General features: G+C 41.9%; 4 protein-coding genes and 1 long non-coding RNA gene across 13 annotated transcripts in view; 2 read left to right on the top strand and 3 right to left on the bottom strand.

Annotated features, from left to right (window-relative positions):
• Positions 1–661: 661 nt before the first annotated feature.
• On the top strand, positions 662–4,419 carry tas1r1 (taste receptor, type 1, member 1; the record flags this gene model as incomplete). The annotated part of the gene is made up of 6 exons (XM_080899610.1): positions 662–843; positions 954–1,281; positions 1,380–2,138; positions 2,221–2,439; positions 2,732–2,852; positions 3,497–4,419. 6 exons carry the CDS (start codon positions 662–664, stop codon positions 4,417–4,419), a joined length of 2,532 nt encoding a protein of 843 aa, XP_080755736.1.
• Positions 4,420–6,751: 2,332 nt separating this feature from the next.
• On the bottom strand, positions 6,752–7,928 carry her12 (hairy-related 12). The gene is made up of 2 exons (XM_080899587.1): positions 7,775–7,928; positions 6,752–7,690 (listed from the first exon to the last, which is right to left on the bottom strand). Exons 1-2 carry the CDS (start codon positions 7,841–7,843, stop codon positions 7,283–7,285), a joined length of 477 nt encoding a protein of 158 aa, XP_080755713.1. The 5' UTR covers positions 7,844–7,928; the 3' UTR covers positions 6,752–7,282.
• A 4,094-nt stretch (positions 7,929–12,022) lies between these two features.
• LOC308406764 (transcription factor HES-5-like) lies at positions 12,023–13,612 on the bottom strand. Its single transcript, XM_080897970.1, has 2 exons — positions 13,313–13,612; positions 12,023–13,196 (listed from the first exon to the last, which is right to left on the bottom strand). Exons 1-2 carry the CDS (start codon positions 13,472–13,474, stop codon positions 12,756–12,758), a joined length of 603 nt encoding a protein of 200 aa, XP_080754096.1. The 5' UTR covers positions 13,475–13,612; the 3' UTR covers positions 12,023–12,755.
• LOC308406765 lies at positions 13,204–17,081 on the top strand. Of its 2 annotated transcripts, none has more exons than XR_013973582.1 (3): positions 13,204–13,222; positions 15,179–15,608; positions 15,881–17,081. It is a non-coding gene; the product is annotated as an uncharacterized lncRNA (long non-coding RNA). The 2 variants fall into 2 exon arrangements; XR_013973583.1 differs by lacking the exon at positions 13,204–13,222 and adding an exon at positions 13,352–13,482.
• Positions 17,082–17,484: 403 nt separating this feature from the next.
• ubr4 (ubiquitin protein ligase E3 component n-recognin 4) overlaps positions 17,485–22,074 on the bottom strand; it is a 56,309-nt gene continuing 51,719 nt past the window's right edge. For all 8 annotated transcript variants that reach the window (XM_080898517.1, XM_080898523.1, XM_080898518.1 and 5 more), the window contains 10 exons: positions 21,897–21,996; positions 21,566–21,784; positions 21,372–21,485; positions 21,021–21,163; positions 20,776–20,901; positions 20,496–20,690; positions 20,087–20,311; positions 19,682–19,772; positions 19,287–19,449; positions 17,485–18,961 (listed from right to left, as the gene is read on the bottom strand). In XM_080898517.1, the coding sequence (XP_080754643.1) occupies positions 18,897–18,961; positions 19,287–19,449; positions 19,682–19,772; positions 20,087–20,311; positions 20,496–20,690; positions 20,776–20,901; positions 21,021–21,163; positions 21,372–21,485; positions 21,566–21,784; positions 21,897–21,996 (1,441 nt within the window). In that variant the 3' untranslated portion in view covers positions 17,485–18,896. The remainder of the gene's footprint in view (positions 18,962–19,286; positions 19,450–19,681; positions 19,773–20,086; positions 20,312–20,495; positions 20,691–20,775; positions 20,902–21,020; positions 21,164–21,371; positions 21,486–21,565; positions 21,785–21,896; positions 21,997–22,074) is intronic.

The raw sequence follows: 22,074 nt of genomic DNA, 5'->3' as shown, positions 1-22,074 counted from the left end.
TTCTCTTCAAAGTAGATTCTTAGTTTTTGTGCTGACTCAGACACACTTTTGAGACACATTATTTCTATGTAAAGTTTAACAGATATTTCCTGTTTTATGGGCAGCTGCTTTTTACTAAACACACATCATGTGGAATTTAACAAAAATAATATCATAAAATGTACTTACAAAAAGTATCCAGCAGCATCAGGTTAACATTTAACTCCCAAAACCTGTAATGTTGCCTTCATTTGTTGATAAATTCACTTTGTATCTATGTACGTAATGTATGTACATCACACTGAAATTGCAATATCATCTATAAGATTAAGATTTAAAATCCTTGAAAGCAAAGTCTTATATTGGAAAAGACTATCAGCCCTAATAAATGTGTTAAAAAGTGAATCTGCACTCACTCCATGTTAGTGGTCAAAGATTTATGAAAAAATCACTGCCTCTTCATGACTTTCATTTATGCAAATCATTTCAACGGGAGGAAAACTCTAATGACACCAACAAATTCCACATGCAAAGTACCTTCACTCAGTAAACATTTTTCAGAAGAATGGAAAATCCTCCCCTCTGCCAGCCCACACTTTTAAGAAGAGTTCCTGATCTGTTTTTGCACAACACACTGAGCTTCCACATGCAGATGTGCATAAGCTGACGCTAAAATACGAGCATGTCTGTTACTGTGCTGCTTTCCTTGGGCTGGTTAGTGCTGCAGTCAGCTGATGGGAATCTAGATCACACCACTCACAGCCAGGGGATGTATCTGCAGGGGGACTTCTCCTTCGCTGGACTCTTTCCTCTCTTCTATACTAATGGGCTGAGTGGTTTGCCTGCTCTGGTTCCATGCAGAGAGTGAGTGTTTCTGTTTTATTAGACAGAAACCTGATAGATGCATTTCACTTGTGGACCAGTTAATATTGTCAGTTTTTTCAAACTTAACACTCTTTTTTTTTCTTCTCCAGAGGCAGGCCCAACAAACATGGTTTTCATCTGTTGCAAGCTATGAGATTTGCTGTGGAAGAAATCAACAGCAAAACAGGGGTGCTTTCTCCCCTACCAGGAGTGAAACTCGGCTACCAGATGTACGATATTTGCTCAGTACCGGCCAGTATCCTGGCCACCCTGGACCTGCTCGACCAACAGTACAGGAACATTTCTACACCTGGGGCACAGAACAACACAGCCCTTAATTCCAGTGATGCTCAAACAGCTGTGGCTGTGATTGGGCCGGACAGCAGCAGCAAGTCTTTCACCCCTGCTGCTTTACTGGGGACCTCTCTTGTACCACAGGTAAGTTAATATTTGGAAGTCTTTGCTCGTGTCCATGAATTATTTTATATTCCACATTCACATCTTAAAAGAAACTCATTGCTCATTGCTCATTGTAGATCTCTTATGAAGCATCAAGTGAGCAGCTGAGCAACAAGATATACTATCCATCTTTTTTCCGCACAATTTCCAGTGACAAGAACCAGGTAGCTGCTATGATCCAACTCCTGGTTCGTTTCAACTGGACCTGGATCGCTCTCTTAGGCAGTGACAATGACTATGGGCTTCAGGCCATGAAGAGTCTGTCCCAACAAGCATCCAGCTACGGCATCTGCATCGCCTACCAAGGAGTCATCCCCTCAGCCACAGATGAAACAGTCCAGATCATGAGGAACATGGTAACGGACATACTGACAACCCACGTCAATACCATTGTGGTCTTCTCCAGCAAGACGAAACTCAGTGGCTTCTTCCCATTTGTACTCGAGCGCAACATAACAGATAAAGTGTGGATCGGGACGGAGGACTGGTCAGTGGCAACTCTTATATCAGGCATAAGTGGAATCAACACAATCGGTACTGTGATCGGTGTGGGCGTCAAACCTATATCCATTCCCGGATTTGAGGAGTTTGAGAAAAAGATAGTTGAGGCTTCAATGCAACGCGCCAACGCTAATGTTACCATGAGCTATGGAAATGACTGCCTACAGAGCACAGACCTGTACAGCCTCGCCAGAAATAATTACTCTCTGGAGGAATATGACATCGCCTCTGCCTTCAATGTGTATAAAGCTGTGTATGCTTTGGCTCATGCTCTGCACACTACACTTGGTTGTGATGCCGAAAAGTGCAACAAGAGAACCGTGCATCCATGGGAGGTGAGTTGATTTAAACTGATGTTTTGGTTTGGTTTGATTTGGGTTTATTCTTTACATAATTCTCATTTTCTGTCCTCCCCAGCTTTTTCAGCAGCTAAAGCATGTGCGATTTTCCCTGGAGAACACCTCTGTGTACTTTGATGCAAATGGAGATCCACCCACAGGATATGATATTGTTACCTGGATTTGGAGGGGCACTGACTGGTCCCTGAGAGTAGTGGGCTCCTTTACCCCAGACCCAATTACACTGACAATTGATGCAGATCAAATTGAGTGGTGCGGAAAAGAAGGTTCAAGAGCAGTAAGAGCAACATGGTGTTTGGGTTTGTTTTATAGTTTTAAAAAAAATTTAATATTACAAAAAGACCCACAGAAAATTAACCCTAACCCTAAAAAGGATCATTTTCATTTCTCATTTAAAAAGGTTAAACAAATATGCTTTTGATGTTGTGGTTTATGTGCATCTGTTGTATAGCATTTATTTCTTCTGTTATTCTCTGCTCTCCCTTCCAACCAAGAGCTAGATCTATTAGAGATGACCTGTTTAAATAAAAGCTAATCTATAATATGTCTTTTTCTTTGACTGTGTATAGGTGCCACTGTCCATCTGTTCACCACCCTGCCCAACTGGCCACAAGAAGTTGCTGACAGGGCAGCATAAGTGCTGCTTCGACTGCCAGGCCTGTCCTGCTGCCACATTCCTCAATAAAAGTGGTAAACAAAGAAAAAGGAAAAAGGAGCAGAGATAAATAGAAAACAGAGAGGCGGGCGGTGGAAAAGGGTTTCCTTGATCACATATTATCTCTATGTAGCAAAATGAGACTGAAAAGTGAATCTGAGATTTTATGATCTCATAACAAAGATTATATAAAATCTATCTTTTTATTATAAAAGCCAGTAATAAATATGTGTCGTTTATCGGCATCGTCAGAGGTGCTGATTGTATGTAATGCAAATACAAATCCCCCAAAATCATAAAGATATCCAAGAAATAAAAGTTAAGTTGTTGTGCTCCAGAACTCAATATAGAGTTCAGCTATTTAAGATTTCTTCCAGTGAACAAAGTGATCCACGTTGCAACAGAGCGCCATTACATTGTTGTGTGTAAAATTGTCCAATAGGTGGTGCTGAATGCACATTCTGACGCTGGAGCCAAACGACCTGAAAAAACCAAACAAGGGCCACAATGTTGAATAATAACAAATCACATATTATATGATTTCCAGCAAATGCTGTGTGTTTGACTTTAAGTTTCAGACTTGGGCTGGTGAATCTGAGCTCAACCAACAGTGGACACAACTGCTGTCCAGCTTTTATATCCCAGGTTTTCTTCAAGCTGTGCTTTTTCTCTTCCTTAGATCCTGTAATTTGCCAGCCGTGTCTGCCAGAGCAGTGGGCGCCCCCGAGCAGTGAGCAGTGCCTGAACAGGACTGTCCTGCTGCTGGAATGGGACGCCCCTCTCTCCATTGCCCTGCTCTTCTTTTTCGCCACCTGCCTTCTCATGATCTTTGGCACTGCAATAATCCTCCTGCTCAACCTGAACACACCCGTAGCCAAGTCTGCCGGGGGCCGCACCTGCCTCCTGATGCTGGCAGCCCTGACTGCAGCCACCATAAGCTCTTTGTGCCACTTTGGCCAGCCATCGCCTCTGGCCTGCATCTTCAAGCAGTCTCTATTCATGGACAGCTTCACTGTGTGCCTGGCCTGCATCACTATGCGCGCCCTTCAGGTTGTCTGCATTTTTAAATTTGCATCCAAGCTGCCGCCAGCCTATGACAAGTGGGCAAAAAAACACGGGCCAGAGTTCACAATTTTCCTAGTGTCTGCCATCATGCTGATCATTTCCGTGCTCCGTGTGGCCCTCGACACCCCCAGGCCTTCCATGGATCTTGAATTCTACGAGGATCGCATCGTGCTCGAGTGCAGCAAGACCCTCTCGGTCGGCTCTGGTGTTGAACTTGCTTATGTGTCCATGGTCAGCGTTCTCTGCTTCACTTTCAGTTACATGGGCAAAGACCTGCCAGCCAATTACAACGAGGCCAAGTGCGTGACCTTCAGCCTCATGGTGTACATGATCTCCTGGATCAGCTTCTTCACCCTCTACCTCATCAGCAGAGATTCGTTCACCATGGCCGCACAAGTGTTTGCCACACTCTTCAGTGTCCTAGCCTTCCTCGGGGGATACTTTGTACCCAAAATTTATATTATTGTGCTGAGACCGCAAATGAACACAACTGCACATTTCCAGAATTGTATTCAAATGTATACCATGAAAAAATGAGTAGTGTGGTGATTTCATTACATTAACAGCACTTATATTCAAGGCAGCGCAAAATAATAGCTTTAAATGCATTTTATTTAAACAATGTTTATCTTGTGAGTGTATTTGTGTGTTATTAGATTGTGCATTCTTTTGCTTAGATGTCCTATAATTTAATTTCAGTGTAATTTAATTGTCAAGTTCAAGTTTCAAGTGAGTCAATAGCAAAAAGCAGCTGGTTACAGAATAAAAGTTTGTTACAGCAAGTTGCAGAATGATACAACAACTCATTGCATGTCAAAGAAATCCCTAACTGCTTTGTCTCTCTCTCTCTCTCTCTCTCTCTCTCTCTCTCTCTCTCTCTCTCTCTCTCTCACACACTCACACACACACACACACACACACACACACACACACACACACACACACACACACACACACACACACACACTGCTGCTGTTAGCTGTTGTTTGAGAGGATAGATGAAAAGGCCTTTTGTGGCTGGGAGGTCAGCGCTATTGACCAGTAGATGTGTGAGTAGAGTCGGAGGTTGGCTTTCCCACAGTCTCTCTGTCCACTCACAGGCTAATACCCTCGGTCAACAATCGAAGTGTGCCATGGGTGAACAAGCAGGAGTTTTATTGTCTGTACACAAAGAAAAGGCGCGAGAATAAAAATTCAGGAATTTCATTTCAACATCGCCCAACATACAAACTATCCGTTTGAATCCATGCAAAGGCACGTTTACACCTCTACCTGCAAACTGCTGTGGCCAACGTTTCACTGTGCTCTTGGCCGTGTTTGTCTTTCGTTACACTAAAATCAACAAACCATTAAAGTCACCCGAATACCAGCAGAGTCGAGGTTTCATTTGGGATGTGGCTATCCACACATTAATGATATTTTGCCATGAAGTCAAAGGGACAAAAATGTGCACAAAAAAACTATGTAAATCATTGTGGTGTGAAAACTAAGAATTTGCCTTTTCCACACTAGCAATTAAATCTATAATAACATGTTTTCTTTCGGCATCTTTTCCCCTGACACCACCAGTGCAATGATGCATCCTGTTTAATTATTCCCTGGGTGCATATCAGGAGCTTTTGCCCACGTTCCCCAGAGTAAATGCAGGCTGAGATAAGCAGCAGCTCCTGATAAGAGATGGACGGCACTCCATTCTCAGTCTGGAATGGTTTTATCTCCACTGAGCCAGCCTCTGATTGCTTCACTTCTCAGTTATTGATACATCTTCATCTGACACAAACCCCAATACGGCTTAATTAACGTGCCTTTGTCATGCTAATGACACGCTATAAAGTGAAGAGCAGCTTCAGAGCTGATAGTGTCATCCAAAATGAATCTGATCGCTTCACCTACACACCCACGTCTCCATGCATCACCAACCACGCCTCCTTTCACTACATCACAACCTGTGAGGGGAGATAACAAAGTTAGCACCTCTGAGATTTAAACAGAGAGATGTGAATGAAATGCTTGAACAACAAAACCACCAAGACTAAAAATCATCCACAGTTAACATAAAATGTTCACATAAGAACATGAGCGTCCTTTTTTTATTTTAGGGAAGAAATTATTTGATAAAATACTAAAATAAAATAGAGGTAGCAGCAAACAGTGGCTTTGATTTTTCATTTCCAAGCATTACACTGTGCTGTTAGGAATACTGAGTGTTGGAAGCATGAATTTACAGTAAAACACAAGCTAGGAAAATGCTATTGCGGTCTATACTTGATTATAAGTAAGTATATGTGTACACGTGTGAGTAATTGTGAATACAATATGTAGGCCATAAATCTGGGCACTGTGGAGAATGTGTGATTGTTTTACTTAGTAACATGGGGGACTGCTTTAGTTTCTAACATGCCAAGGTCAGCTGATTGTTTATTGTGCCTTTGCATTGCAAATAAAATACATCTTGTCGTGTGTAACTGACAAGATGCTGGCTGCAAATGCCAGTAACTAGATGCAATTTGCTGGATTTTTTAATGTGTTTTTCTGTTCACGTTGCTTAGCATAAATCAAAGAAATCCTATCACATTTCCTGATTATGAAATCTACAAACCAAACGAGGAAAATGTGTGTACAGCAGTGTTGTCAAAACCCATTTTAAGTTTGCTGTTTAGATATGTACAGACCCAAACATCCTTATATCTGTTGCCTTGTAGATCAAACCATTAATGACCATCCCTACATTCATTGTTGAAAAGAGGTGTTAAAATAAAAATGCACTAAAAGAGGCAAAAATAAAGTGGTATTTTTTTATATATATATATAGTACCAATGTGGACTTTTTTCATGAAATATATATAAATGTAAAAGAAGTCAGCAAGCATTTTTAATGATTGTTTCTTTTTATTTTTAATTGTCGTACAAATGTTAGGAATGAGTTTTAAGAACCTTTACACAATAGCAGAACAGCAATATAAACATCTCAGTACAACATGTTAAAAATGTAAACCCATCTACACGCAAAACACACGCTTTGTAATCATACTGACACATCGAGTTTGGCATAGATACATCAAAACAGATGAGAAATATTCTCCACAGCAGCTGTCCATAAACACAGTATGGCAGACACATATACAGTAACATCGAGTAGTCCAAAGATAAAACTCCACTGGAGTAAACAACAAAACTATCAATACTCAAAATCAAAATCAACCTCCAGCTTTAAACGCAAAGGGAAAGTACGTATTAAGAGTCACAGCGGGATCTTCAGCTACGTGACAGCCGGTGCTTTTACTTGTCCATCAATGTGATGAGACGCTAAGGAAACCCATCAGGAATGAGCAGGCTGGAAAAATATATTTCCTACATAGTGAGGGAGAGTTCAGCACCCCTCATGTCTCAGTCTCTGCCTCTACCAAGGCCTCCACACGGGGCCTCTGCTCCCGCTGTCCTGCACTGTGGTGGGCCTGAGTGTGAAGCAGACTGGGGAGGAGCTGCTGGCTGTCTGGGCTTGAAGGAGTTTCTGGTCTTGCTGCTGCTGGAGTCCCTGCAGAGGGGCGAGAGAAGCCTCTGAGCCAGCTGAAAGGAAGTGCACAGGGTCCCTCCAACACTGAGAGTAGGCCTGGTTGTAGTCACTCTGACAGAGGCCTGTCTGCAGCTGCTGCCTCAGGAAGCTCACAGTCATCTCCAAGATGTCAGCCTTCTCTAGCTTGGAGTTGGGCTCTTGCTTGTGAAACTCCTTCTCCAGAATGACTTTCAGCTGCTCGATGCAGCTGTTGATGCGATCCCTGCGCATTTTCTCCACAATGGGTTTCCTCATCTGAGAAAGAGAAGGCAGACAAGTAAGTTCACATTTCAAGTCAGCAATGCACAAGCCAATCTAAAAATCTCCTGTGGTACTCACTTTAATGTTATCCTTCTCAGAGATCCTGATGTGGTGAACAGAGGAGTAGTTTGTTGAGTAAGGAGCCATGTCTCTGCAGAGGTGAAGTGAGCAGTGATGTCTCTGGAGGAGCCGCTCCTCATTTTATACTGGGAGATTAGCATAACAAAGTCATGTGGCTGAGGCAGGGCTGGGGTTCCCACACTCTGACCAGTGGGACTCCCAACAACAACAATGGAGGAGATGTCAATAACTCAGAGAGCATTTATCTCTGCTGGGCATGTTTCCCAAGATAAGCAACAGGCAATTAAGAGTTAATCAGAAGTGCTATCTCCGAATTTACATCAGCTGGATTGATCAGATTTTTTTTCTGTTTTTTAATTCTGATCAGAGGGAGTAAAATACACAAAAGAGAGAATCTCTCCAGGGGGAGGGGGTGACTGCAGTTAAGGACCAAATGAGTTACTGCAATAAAACAATATAAATGCCCCTTCAAAGAACACTTGAGCACTTTACTGCTCAGATAGCAAAGTGTGGAGAGGACAGAAAATGTTGTTTTTGGAATAATAAAGGCCTGGGGTAGGACTCCAGGCAGTCCCATCAAAGTTGAGGACAGGACAATCAAAGAAGTCTTAGATGAAACTTATTCGTCTACCACCTGTTGCTTTTCCAACTCCGCCCCACTCAAGCCTTGACATTAAGGTTTCCCACGGGGATCGCGAGTGAGGGAAAGCTTCAGCAGTGTATCTCGCGCATATTCAAAGCTACAGACGACCCAGGTGTGAAAGGAGGTGAGTGGCGTAAGTTGTCTGGCCCGAGCCGGGCCGACCAACGCGTGCGCTTCAAAATGCCCAACAAGCGATTTTTTTTGCGCTTGTGTTGACGCACAGCGTGAGGCGTTTACTCAGCCTCTTGTTCCTCTTATTAAAGACAAACAGGGGCGGGAGCGCATATTAGCCATGTTTATATTTGCCCCCATATAGAAAGACAAACAAAGAAAGACCCAAAAGTGCCACCCTGCTGGAGAGAGTCACCGAGTCATGAATTTATTACGAAACTAATAAATTTAGCATATTTTGCAGATATCTTTATTACTGGTCATGACTTCTTTTGAAAAATTGTTGGCAGCCTTTAGTCAAAAGTCCTTGCCTCGCTTCCCCCGAGGGTCTGCAGACTCTGCTGTAAATGAACTGTGTCAAATTAGTGTCAAGTTAATGGCATTATGAGCGGGGCTGGCAGTGTGCCTCTGAGGGCCTCCATCATTGGCTGGCCCCAGATGTGAAGCTGGCCTTGTGGGCGCAGTGTGAGTAGTCCCATCTCCCCAGTTTCCCACCAGCCCCCAACATCAGGCTAAATGGGCTCCAAAAGCCATGCCGCTCCTCCACGCTCCGAGGAATGTTAATTGATCTTTTGTTGCAGCTCAAACAGAAACTCTGTGTCCTGGTCCATCTGGGAAAAATCAAGTCAACTGGCTTCACTGCCTGTCTGTATGGAGGTTTTGGTCTGTGCTTTCAGTTACCCATGTATAGTGCTGATAGAAGAACTAAAGGTTTCATCACAAAGGAAGAACTGCAGAGATGCAGTACTGTTAAAAGTCTTGGGCCGCCCCTTGATTTCTTTAGACTTTGCTTCCGAGGAGCCAGACCTTTCCTTTGTAATATTTCAAAGTGTCAATAGTTCTCCAGGCTCTCTGGAGGTTTTGGGACGTGCATCTTTGTAACCAATTTTGTTTTTGATTCTTGTTTGTTTGTTAAGCTAAACTATGAGTCATTCAATAATAAAAAGGCCCCTAATTCAAGTGATGAACCAGTGTTGTGTCTACACATAAAAGACACAACACTGGCACAACACATAGGCACTTTGTTACTAGGAGCCTGTTGCAAAAACATATAATATAATATAATTTAAACCTACTTCTTTATTGAAATGTATGAAAATTGCTAAAAATAACACAGCTTGAGAGTCATAAAATAGTATATTTACACGAACAAGGTGATTCCCAAAGAGGTCTTAGTAGCCAACTTGGCATATCTCTGCCCATTTTGAAGTGTGTCTCTGCAGTGTCTTTACATCTATTTACATCAGGTGTACAGTATCTGAAAGTCATGTCTTTAAGAAATAGGAAAAATTTAAGAAAAGCTTTAACACCAGATCTGATGGATATATCTGTCCCTTCAGTTGATTCATCTACTATTCATAAGCCTCATCAGAAGTGGTCTCAGTGGAAGGTTGGTCATAAAGAGGGGAAACAGAGAGAAGGCTGAGGTATGAAAAATTACACCAGAACTGGACTGAAAGTCAGACACAACAGGTCTGGTAGAGTGATGAATTCAAAGTCGACATTTATAGTTTGAGTCATGATCAATGTGTACAGAGGAGGTAAGGAGAGGGGTAAAGCTGGGTGAGCATACAGCCATCTGTGCAGTCAGGTGGTGGTGTTTGAGAGCTTGTCAAAACTGATGAAGTTATGAACACAGAAAAGTTCAGGCTGTGTTGTCACACCAAATATTGGAACTCACTAGATTATACAATTGTCTGTTTTTGTCTTATACACTATATTTCCATTTTTTCTTGCACATTTTTCAATGCCCATATTTCCCATTTTCATAGAAAAATCTAAAATAAATAAATGAGGAGAGTCTCAAGACTTTTGTACAGCAGTGAGTCCACTCAGTGGCAGCATCCCCACCACAAGTCATGTAAAAGCAGCATCGGCACAGTAGAAAATGCTCAAAAAGTGCTACAGGTATTGAACAATAATTCACAATAAATCTGATATGAGAGAGATTAAAGCAGGTAAAAAAGGAAATCTCGGATCTCTGGAGGTAATGAGATAATTAAAATTCACTGTAATGGAGCCCTGTTTTTTTTCTCTCTCTTTCTCCTCTTACATCTGTGTGGCCCATATCAGCAGTACTACTTAAAACTGTTGTCATTACTGAAAAATCAAAAAAAATCCAGTAACTTTCAATGAGCCCAGCGCTTTTTAAATCTCTTTTTTTCTCTTTGTCATCATGTCAGTGCGAAGTTCTCCTCCTTTGGAAGTTGGTGTGCACTACATGGCTGCCGGGGGTCTTTGTCTACAAGTGTGTGGGAAGACGAGTCCCCCTCCCACCAGCCGCCTGAGAGCGCTGAATTCATGCCATAAAGTCTCGGCCATTGCTCAGACCTGCGGCGGCACAGAGCTGCTTCCCGTCAGCCATCTCTCTGTGAGTGTGGTATCTCCCGTTTCCCACACTCTGTGCCTATTCACTGGTCCCAAGATGGGAACAATAGAAGTGTGTCTTGTTACACATCACATTAGCTATGGTGTTTGATCTCCTGTTGAAGGGGGGGGGGGGGGGCAGCTTCAGCCAGACCATCTGGCCTGGCAAACTAGACCCTGAGAAAGTCCCACATTCTCCACAACTTCAGCGCACACAAATAATTGTGAAAGACTTTTGTGGCACTTGAGAGATAACTCAAGCACTGCACAACATACCAAGACAATCACAACAGAGAAAAGCGGCATATGTGGCCTGCTGGGGCGTCTACATACTGATTTTTGATTTTTTTTAAGCACCTGTTGATGATTACCAGGTCGGATAAGATGACATGTTAATGATACCTGTGGTAAATCTCAAATCAAAATTTAGCTAAACAAGACACTCTCCTGAATCAGTAAATTAACATTAACGATTCAAACTCTTTAGTTGCATTCTGCTCAAATTACTGTCACTTAAACTGACTTGAAAATGTAGTCATTTTGTAAGAATTATAATTTAATTTAAGCACTTGTAGAGTGCCACCATTCAGCTCCACCAGACCTGTGCAAACAGATGTATTATACACCTGGCACTATGGCAAGAAAAAAAGACAGACTTGTACATTTTAATCGGCATCACTCTTTAAATGGTGAAAACTTGCGTCTAGTTGGAGTTTCTGTTATATCGCCATTTTATTTTCCCCATTTCCTAAGTCTTTACAATGTTTAGAAGGTTTGTAGTGATGTAAGTGACTAATTACTGGAGCCATAGATGCATAAATGGTGATCAAACCACCAAATATTTAGCACTAACCTAATGAATCTTTACAAGAACCAGAGCTCAATTCTTACACTGAACTAAAGCTGCTGTCAGTTCTGACTGGATTTAAGTTTTTAGTCCCCCACTCCACCAGCTCCCTTCTCTGTCTCTCACTCTGGTGTACAGAAATGAATCAATCAGTAATAAGTCAAGACATATTTAGCACTGTAGTTTTCTTTAAAAGAAAGCACATTGCGATTACTTATATTTGCAGAACTTCATCAGAAGTTTCTCATTTATTTTTTTTCAATATCAAACTCCTCAAGGAAGCAATAAATCAGATTCTTTTTTACAAAGATTGATATCAGCGCAAAAGGCCTTTATAAAAGGCATTGTTATGAAGATTTTAAAAATCCATTATGAACATTACAAGTGGACAGGTAATGGTTACAGTTTCAGTATCCTTCATACACAGGCCAAATGATGGTTACAAATAGAACAAAGTATAATCATTATAAGATTTACAGTACAGATGGATCCATGGGATCTCTCTATGGCTTGTTTTTGATTCATCAACAGCAAACTGATGAAACACGTCAATCAGTGACACTCAGCATCAGGGACAAACAGTAAACACATCGATCAGTGTCTCGGACACTTAAATAGTTTCAAACCAACGTGGTTAATATAATTCAATGATGTTTGCAAAACAAACAAAAAGTCAGGAGCAGTTTTCCCACAGGGACAATTAACGCATTCACAGAATGAGCACTCCAAATAATAAAGCGTGTATCATATATAATACACTAAATCATTTCAGTCCTTCCAAAGGGGTACCGGCACATCGTGCTGATTTCACCACAAAATAAAACACTTGACAGTATTGAATCTTCTGCTAAAGCAGAAGAAAGCAGACTTCTCTATAAGTCCTTAACTCTCTGTCCATGACGTTCACAGACGTAGTTCTCTCTCGGTTCACAGGTGATCCCGCCTCCATGTTACCAGGGCCTCCACAGAGCACAGCTGACCTGGCTTACGCCCTTGCTGGAGCTGACCTGATGGAGTGGGGAGCCAGGAGGGGAGGGGAGGTTGCAGGGACTGTGACTGGTCCCGCTGGACGCCTGCAGGCCGTGAAAGTGGCTGAGTAGCAGCCTGTGGGCTTGAGTCTGGACCTGGCAGTGGGACAGGAAGCTGACAGCCTCCTGCACGCAGTGGGAGTAACCGTCGCTAGCCACCATCGGGCTAGAGGTCAAGCCGGCCTGCTTCTGCTGCTGGTGCCAGTTTCTCAGATATGACACAGCCATCTCCAGGATGTCAGCCTTCTCCTGCTTGGAGTCAGGCTGCTGCCTGAGGAACTCGGGCCCCAGCAGGGATTTCAGCTGCTCGATGCTGGTGTTGATGCGGTCTCTGCGTAGTTTCTCTACCATTGGCTTTCTCAGCTGAAGAAAAGAAGGAGAAAAAAAAGGTATTTTAATCAAATTGAACATTGCTTTTAATTGAATTATTTGTACCAACACAAATCCAGTTATGAGACTTTTCTGAAAAAAGTATTTACCTTGTGAGCAGGGGTCAGGTGTTCCTTGTTTGCTTGTCCAAAAACAGAGGGAGCCATTGCTGTGGAGTCAGGGTCTCTACTCGGATTGAAGAGCTGGTTGGATCTGAGCTGCGTTCTCCTCTCCTCTGCCACTGCCCTGTATTTATACACCCAAATCTCCATATGAATGTGTGAGTCTTAGGCTTGATGGAGTTTCTCACAGTCCCCGGGCCAATGGGAGTGCTGGGAAGGGCTTTGAGGAAAGCAGGGCTGCCACATGCTCAATGAAGTGTTTATAGCCGTGGGGACAATGAGTGTGTCTCTGGGGAGCAGGTGGAGGAATAGACTGCAAGAGAAAGCCCGGGGTTGAGTGGGCAGAGGGAGGGGGGCTGAGTGGGGGTAGATGGGAGACTGACCCGGTGCTTGTGCTGATATGGGAAAGTGGTGACCCCAGAGGGAAGCATGCCGCTGTCTCATGTCATCTTCACCGCCACGTAATTGAAGACAAAGTGCCTCTGCCACCAGGCACACGTGGGTGTTACAGAGGGCCAAGCATTAGAGAAAGACCAACATGCAGCCACTTCCACCAGTGTGAAATGGCAGACTTTCAGAGCTGTGCAACAGGTTGAGGTTCCTCAAAGATTCAAAGAGAAAGAAAGCAACAGATTTGCAACTCAAACCTATTCAGCTGAAAAAGAAAAGAGAATATTTAGACTATGAATATTTAACCCTTTTTTCAGATAATCTGATTAAACTGTTATATGTTTATAAGGTGTTTCCTCATTCAAGGTTTAGTACAATTCTTGAGAGACAGCTGTATAATCTGACCAAATTACTCTCACAATATCCAGCCCTGATGAAGCTGAAGTATTAGTGATTAATCGCAGCTAATTTTCATTACGTTCACCAATCTCAAGCATTTTCATAGAGATTTGTGTGACATCTAAAGACTGTAGAGCTGATGCAAAGTGTACTCTCTCAGTTACAAAAAAGTACTGCCATTCAAAATTTGCCTGTTATAACTCATTAGCGACACGTTTGGTTATCAGTTTGTCAGCTTTAATCTGATGAACGTGATTAGAGCTGTGTGTGAATTGTAAAGTGCTTCAGCTTTAAGCTTTCACGCTCCCAGCACATGCTGACACATCAGGCAACCCCCCACAAACTCATGCAGACAGCCACACTCTCATTCACTTTCCCTACCCCACACACACACTCACACACCCACACAGCTGGCTGACCTGCATGCCGCTGGCCACGTCTCAGTCACACGCTCCCTTCCTGCCTGTGTGGAACGTGGGAGCCGCTGTGGTCCCAGGCTTCCCACACTTCAGTGTTTAATGACTCTGAGGCCGCCTGCACAAAGGAAGTGTGCCCCATTGCACAAAGATTGAGTGACCAACCCCCCCTTCAAGCCCCACTAACAACACATGCACGCACACACCCAGGAAAACAGGGCTGTCAACAGGGCTTCCAGGCACACCATCTGGATGGATTGTATGCCATTGTCGGCCGATCAAGCGCGGGAGATGTTTACCGTGAGAATTGGAGAGGCTGAAATAGAGACAGAAAGTTAAATAAGAAGAATAGGGAGTGTGTGTGTGGAGGGTGGGAAACTTTCTGGATAGGATGATGAACTTTTTTTAAGAATCTGTGAATAAAAAGGTGCAAAACTCTTACACTGTTTGACACGAAAAGTTTAAGAAATTGAGAAAAAAGTGAAAACCACTTCACTTTCTCAGCTTGTTGCAACAGAAAAGGGATTATTCTATATTAAAGACTAATATAACAGGTACTAACAACACTTAGATGCAGATCCAGTCTGTGATGATGCTTTTTGTTGCCCTCACATAGATCACATTTCCAAAAATGTATCTAAATATTTAGGTTGCCTATCTGGAAACTCTGCCCACCAATGGACGACTTTCTCCTCCAGGAAGAACGTCCTCAGACAGATGTTGTCCTCCACGTTCCCACCACATATCATCCCAGTGGATACAATAACAAGGAAATCTCCCTCAACAAGGGGCAAGCAATGGGCCCCTCCCACCTGTTTGTTTGGATTGGGGCCATTGTACCCCAATGAATTCAACTAATTCATTCACATCCTATTGTCATAATGCTGCTTTGTGATTGGCCAAACACTGTGAGAACCAACATCACATTAAATCAGTGGGAAAGTTGGCATAAGTATATAAATGAGGGAGGTCTCTGTGGGTAAAATCATAACCCTGAACGTTTTCTTGTAACCCACACGGGCCTGGACTCACGGGACGCCATCCGACTGCATATTCGCCATGAGGGATCAACACACAACGTAAGCTCGAATACAAGAAACTTCATTGTAGATCATCCTAGACTTGATCCTAGTTTTGAACAGGCATCACAGCAATGTTTCTTCCACTATCTGTGAATTTGACTCAAAAGTGATTGAAAGTTTTTCCTTTTTTTTTTTTATGTTGAATGAATGTTACCAAAACCATTTCTACATGTGCCGTCAATATTTAAGCATGCTGGTATTTTCTCCTGGAAACAACCCAATTCTCTGCATCTACCATTAATTTGATGTTTCTCCATCTCCTTCCACAGCCTGTGTAAGATGATGATTTTGGAAAGGAAGTGCACAGACAGAGCAGTGAGGCTCCGCTCCACGTTAGAGAGCCATCTAAGCACTGGAATGAGCAGCTCTGACGTGTGGGACAAGACTGTCTCCTTTTTCACAGTGAAGAAGGCCTTCATTTTCCATAATGGCTACACCAAATCCTCCAGAGAGGCCATGAGGCTGTTCCCCTCACCTTCTGAGGATGTGTCGCCTTTGTGTTGCCAGTAAGAAGTGCACCGAAAGAGGGTTGAAATACGAAGAGGAAAACAAAATCTAGGCATTTTTATAAACTTTTTTCTCCAAATGTCTTCTTAAGCACAAATGGTGGAAAAGATGGGAGTTCTCATTAACTGTGACTACCTGCACCGTGATCCTATTGGTCATTGCACAGGCCCTAGAACTGTGCATGTTATGCCTTAAATCTAAGTACTTCTTAGAACTTTAAGATCATGTTATTACAGTTTTATTAAACTGAAAGTCAAATTCCTTTGTATAAAGGGTAAAAGTTAATTTTATGCCAATGCATATTTTGTAAATGTTTAAGATATTGTCAGTCATGTATAAAATTTGTTGCTGAAAGCCATAAGTGAAAAGTGCAATGTGCTTTCCTGTGCAATTTTAAGTAAAATGACATGTTTTCCCATCATGTGCTGCTTGTTTTGTTTTCTAAAAAAATGGATTAAATATATACATTTCTTTATTTTGTTTGCTCCGGCACTTTCAAAATGTAAATGATTAAATTATGATTCTGTGTTGAGCCCCGAAAGGTTCGACTTCCATATCTTGCACTTTAGTGTCATAATCAATGTCACCCTCTAGTGTGCATTAATGCAACAACACTTCACATGTGATCCACAATTATTCAACCATAAATTCTCAGAGCTCTGCTTTAAAGCTGCAAACTTTTATAAAAGTGTTCTTAAATACATTTCTGGAGTTTTAACCCTCTGTGCATGAAAAGAGGAAGTAATCAGACTGGGGACTTACCATCTTACACCACTACGCACATGCCTGCATTTTTAATGAAAAGTATACTGATTGATGTAAAGTGCTGCGCAAAAGGTCTCTAGCCACCCTTCATTTCTTTACATTATGCTTGAAAAACTTGGAAGTAGGTGCAGCAGTTAGTTGAAATGTGCAAATATATAAAGAGGAAAAACAGTGCAGTTGTAACAGTCTTCCTATTCTTCGTCTAAACTATTAGGGAGCATTCTTGTGATATACTTTAAGTAGTCTTCAGGAACAGCTCTCCAGGCTTCTCGAAGCATCCAGGATCCAGACCTTCAGAGAGCCTGGGGAACTATTTCTCAAGACCACCTAAAGAAGTTCTAAGAAAATGTCGCCTTTGAAGCAAAATGTGAAGAAATTAATTTTAATGAAACCGTCAAAGACTAAATCAATCCAATAGATATGAGATCCAATTTAAACTACACTTTCCACATTATTTAGAGTTCATTTGTATTCTGTGCATGTTTACAGACAGCAGTGTTATGAGCACTGTCAAAAGATTAAAGGAAACAAAGGTGCAGGTTTTAATATTTTTTCCCCCCCAAATCTAGAAACCAGCCGGAACAGAAGAGGTTACCCTGAATCAGATTTGGAATTATTACGGCTTTATTAATCATAGGCTAAATTCAAAAAGCAGACATTCAGCAACAGTTAAACATCGTATAGCAGCGGGAATAGGTGAATTGACGAGAAACTGGGTGAACTCCACACCATGCATTCAACTCTTGAGTACAAGGGTTCTGTAATAACTGTAAGTTCAAAGTTTGCTCAACTGTTGAGGGTAAAAGTGAGACTTTGCTTTCCAGAAATCTGTTCTGGAAACTGACGTGTGTGTTTCCAGAAATTCTGAGGAAAACCAAAACCTAAATTAAAGAGTGCAGAGAGGCTCAAGAGGGAAAAAAATAAAAATAATTAGTCAAAAGAGAAAAAGTGTAAAGGATATAATGTAGGTCTATGTTTATTATTCATTTAGACAAGTCTGGTGTTTCATTGCAACAGATGGAAATGTTTTCATCAATCCAAAGTTTACTTCATCACCAAGGCATAGCTTTGTGGAAGAAAATAAAACACTTCATTGTTCTTTCCCCCTCTTTGCTTCCAAGGTCGATACAAGAAAAAAATAAAACCAAACTGCTTTTTTGTTTCCCTGTCCGTCACTCAAATTCCAGTTAGACTCTACATGAAGATCAAACAGCAAAAGCCCAGAAGAAAAGGACAGGTTAGCTTGCAACCATGTGACAGTGAAACCTTCTGCCATTTTAAAAAACCCTTACCAAAAAAAAACTTAAAGCACAACAAAAATGGAAAGAAAAAAAAACAAAAAAAAGGAAAAGGAGTTAAAATCAAATGCCGCTCTTCATAGGTGGTGGGTCAAATACCCAAAACATTTTAGTTATTGTACCCCAAAGAGAGGGGGAGGAGTTTAAAGCCAAAAGATAGGATCACAACAAAACAGAATTCGTAGGCTGTTCCCATCAACAAAAAAAACCTATTATTTCTTCTTTTCACATGAATCATTAAATTCAGCTGGCCTTTTTTTGATCATCTATGGCATCATAAAGAGACAGATGCCTTGATGGTGACAGATGTGAATGGTTGTGGCTGGGTGGTCGGCAGAGCCCTGCTTCATTTTCCCCTCAAGCTTCCTGAAACAAAACAAGTTGTGATCTCAACTCTAGTCTGAAAGAGTTTGAATCAAAGTGTAAATTCTGTTTTGTGTGCCCTCCCCAACCTTTGACAGCATGGTGTTTCTGTGTTAAACTTTACAGAGATGGATCTTTTCTCTTTTTCTTTGTTTTTTTTAAACTACACATAGTTTCTGCTTAAAGATCATTTGAAGATGTCATATGGGAGTGGGAGTTAAGTAGGAAGCGTGGTGTATACACTGTGTGAATATCAGTGTGTAAAAAGTAAATTTTTGTTCAGCTGGTAGGTGTCCAGATGATAATTGCAGGGGCGTTTTGTGTTTGAGGGGTTGTGGTTTGAGGTTGGCCATTAGGGCAAAGAGTTCAACAAATCCTGGAGGAAGAGGTCCGGGTCTGGAATTTCAGAGAGGAGACCTGAAAAACAAAGTTTAATAGTAACATTCGACCAACACCACAGTTTATTATTCACACCAGAAAAGAAGTGTCGTAAATTAAAAGAAAAATGGCACAAGAGAAGACGAAAATAAACTGTGAAGCTTGTTTATACTTCTGCACTGAATAATGCAAATCCTCTTATTCACTGACGGCATTTATTTGAGATGGATTTCACTGAAATTTCACTACCAAAACGTTCTTTTTTGTGGGCTTTCTCTATCTGAGATGATTTATTTTGTCTAAAAAGAAGTAGTATCAGAATAGTATCAGCCAGAAACATAGGTGTGTGTGTGTGCATACTGACCTACAACATCAAAGAACTCTGACAGGGATTCAGCGGGCATGAGTTCATCCTGGAAAGCCCTGAGCACACGCTCGGAGGCCTCATAGATGGGCATGTCATTGTGACGGACATATTCTGCCAGTGAGAAGGACCAGCCGCCCTCTGTGTTGCTGGTTGGTACCTTCTGTAAAAACAAAATCAAGAGCAGAAGAGGGAATTACAGTATATTATCTATTTGTCTAATGTCAATGTTCCCATTAGATTGAAAATGTCCCTAAACACCCACCCCCCAAACAAACAAACAACATTCTGAATTCTGTATTTACAGGTAATGACTCCTATTTTTACAAAGCATCCCCAAAATTGAAAGAGCATAATACCATCGTTTTACAGTATCGACAGGCAAAATACTTTACCCTGAACATGTCGTAGACCAGGTCCACCAGGCCCCAGAAAAGAAGAGGTGAGCGATACACTGCATATTCCTTTGGTGTTTTATCTGTGAGCCTGAGAATAGATAAGAGAAGATGTGGATGAAGACCTTCTGAGATAAATAATGGACACAACATTCAATGGTTATTCCTTTTTCTTTTTAAATTTATAACTCTGACCTGCTTCACTGGTCAATACTCACATGTCTTAGATGTATTCAAAATAAAATTACACTAGTGTAAAAGTTTCCTGTTGGAATTATTGGCAAACAAATTAATAATTTGGTACTGAACCTGCTCCCTGCTTGAAGGATTTAATTAATATCACAGACAAAGGTGCCCTGCATTGAGTGTAAAACAAATGGAGACAGGAAAGGAAAGGTCTCATACTTGTTTGCACAGGCTGCCGAGACTTTACGGGCATGCGCAGTGCCCAGAAGTCTCCGCAGGAAGTACAGACGAGAACTTCTCCACCGTTCGGGTGGCATGATGTGCATGGCCAGGATGGTGTAATAGTGGGGCCCTTCAACTTCATATGAGCTTTCAACCCATTTCTCACATGGTTGCTCCTGGAAACTCTGCAGGTTCTTCTCCTCTCGGGACGTAGCCCTTGTACTACAGTGACAGAATTTGCAAAGTGAAATAAGGTGAGATGGGAATGAGAACTATGAGCTGTAAAATCAAACTTTGGATTTGTGTTTTATTTTAAGCCTCAACAGTCCCACACATGTATCACCTCAGCATCAATATTGAGTAAATGTCAGCAAGTGTTTTCTGTGCACATCAAAAATGTACATACGTGTTGAGGACATAGAGAACAGTGTGGATGATATAGGGGATGAGGTGGATGTTGCTCTCCCGACCTCCACCTCCTGTGTCCACGCTGAATGACTGCTCAGTAGCAAAGCGGAGGAACAGCAGTTTGGTATCGTGGATGTTGAGTTGGTATGTGGGCTCTCGCTGGCCTGTGCACTCCTGAAGATATGTGTTGTGCCTGTGGAGTAAAAGAGTTTGGTTGAAGAAATTGTGCCACATGAAGAAAATGTTCTCTCTAATTTATGCTGATTTTTTCTTTTAACCTTGCTAGGCATGTAGCAAAAGCTGATTCTGGCACATGTGGCCCCCACACAGGAAGCAGACCATTGCACTTGGTGTTAGCATTCTGGAGAGCAGCACTGTCCCATTCCTCTCGCCCACGAGCCAGCCTAAAATAAGTAAAAATAACAGGCATGTATTACAAAAAAAATGAAAAGTGGGGCTGCAGAAAGAATGTAAGGGGTACTCTAAACATCACCACAGAGTAAATGCTGGTGTTTGTAGCTACCTGACTGCTGCCAGATGGCAGTCATAGTGGACTATGTTAAAGTGCGACACAGTGCTGTAACCCTGCTGCTTGCGAGGCTTGTTTTCAAATTCCTCCAAGGCTACACGCTTTGTGAAAGTGTAAATACCCAGGACTTTGGTTGGCTAGTGAAAGAGAAACCAGAATGAAAATGAGAACTGAAAACAACAACAAATTTCAGCATGCCAAGAAAACCAGCAAATCAGACTGATAAGAGTGTCATTTTAATTATCTACAATTTGGCTACTGATACTTTAAATAGGATTCCAAAACCAGATGTCTTCAGTGTTAAATAATGTCAAACTTCCCTCAATCCTGTATGTGCTTTTATACCTGGAACTTGTAACCTTCTCTACAGATACAGCAGGTCAAGCCTGGTTCCTCTATCAGCTCTTCCATTTGCTTCAAGAGTGAAGTCTTTGTCACCACCTGCCCCTTTTCATTGGTCTGAAAGACAAACATAAAGCTTACAATAAAATCCACATTTCAATTCAAGTCTGTGGTAATAAAAAAAAAAAAAAAAATACCGTCATGCCAAGAGTTCCCAGAGCCTTCTGCCTCATAGCCATAGCCATACGCTTTTTCTCAGCTCTGGTTTCTCTGCGGGCTGCTTCAATCTTCAAGTTGACGTCACTGTGTTCCCTCAGAGCCTCTAGAAGGTTCTCTGCTAGAGTTCCTATGCCTTCATCACTGGATACCTGCTCCAGCTTGTGCAAGTTTGTTATCGAATCTGTGCCTATGAGCACCTAGACAAAAGAAGATGACACTCAGCTATATTAGGGAGACAGGTTCATGTGTTTACAAAAAGAACTGTCTGAGTTGACTCCAGTTTAGTCTAATATTCAAAGCATTCTGTACCTGTGTGGGGGGATGCTGGGTAGCCAAACCACGGAGAAGTCTGAGAATAAAGGGTAGAGCAGGTCTAGAGAGGAATTTCTTCCAAACATCCGCATCCAGACTGATGAGAGATTTCAGAAAAACAAAAAAGAGGTTTAAAAACAAAAAATCTTGCATTTGTACTTGTATACAAAATATT

The sequence above is a fragment of the Rhamphochromis sp. 'chilingali' genome, assembly GCF_963969265.1.
Source record: "Rhamphochromis sp. 'chilingali' genome assembly, chromosome: 12".
NCBI classification, from domain to species: domain Eukaryota; kingdom Metazoa; phylum Chordata; class Actinopteri; order Cichliformes; family Cichlidae; genus Rhamphochromis; species Rhamphochromis sp. 'chilingali'.
The sequence above is the reverse complement of the archived record's forward strand: the minus strand, read 5'-3'. Positions and strand labels throughout refer to the sequence as shown.

Coding starts and splice junctions, on each gene's coding strand:
- LOC308406764 (XM_080897970.1), bottom strand. CDS start 13,474: ATGGAGATTTGGGTGTATAAATACAGGGCAGTGGCAGAGGAGAGGAGA. Junction 13,197..13,312: donor ACCTGACCCCTGCTCACAAG/GTAAATACTTTT, acceptor TCTTTTCTTCAG/CTGAGAAAGCCAATGGTAGA.
- her12 (XM_080899587.1), bottom strand. CDS start 7,843: ATGGCTCCTTACTCAACAAACTACTCCTCTGTTCACCACATCAGGATC. Junction 7,691..7,774: donor CTGAGAAGGATAACATTAAA/GTGAGTACCACA, acceptor TCTCTTTCTCAG/ATGAGGAAACCCATTGTGGA.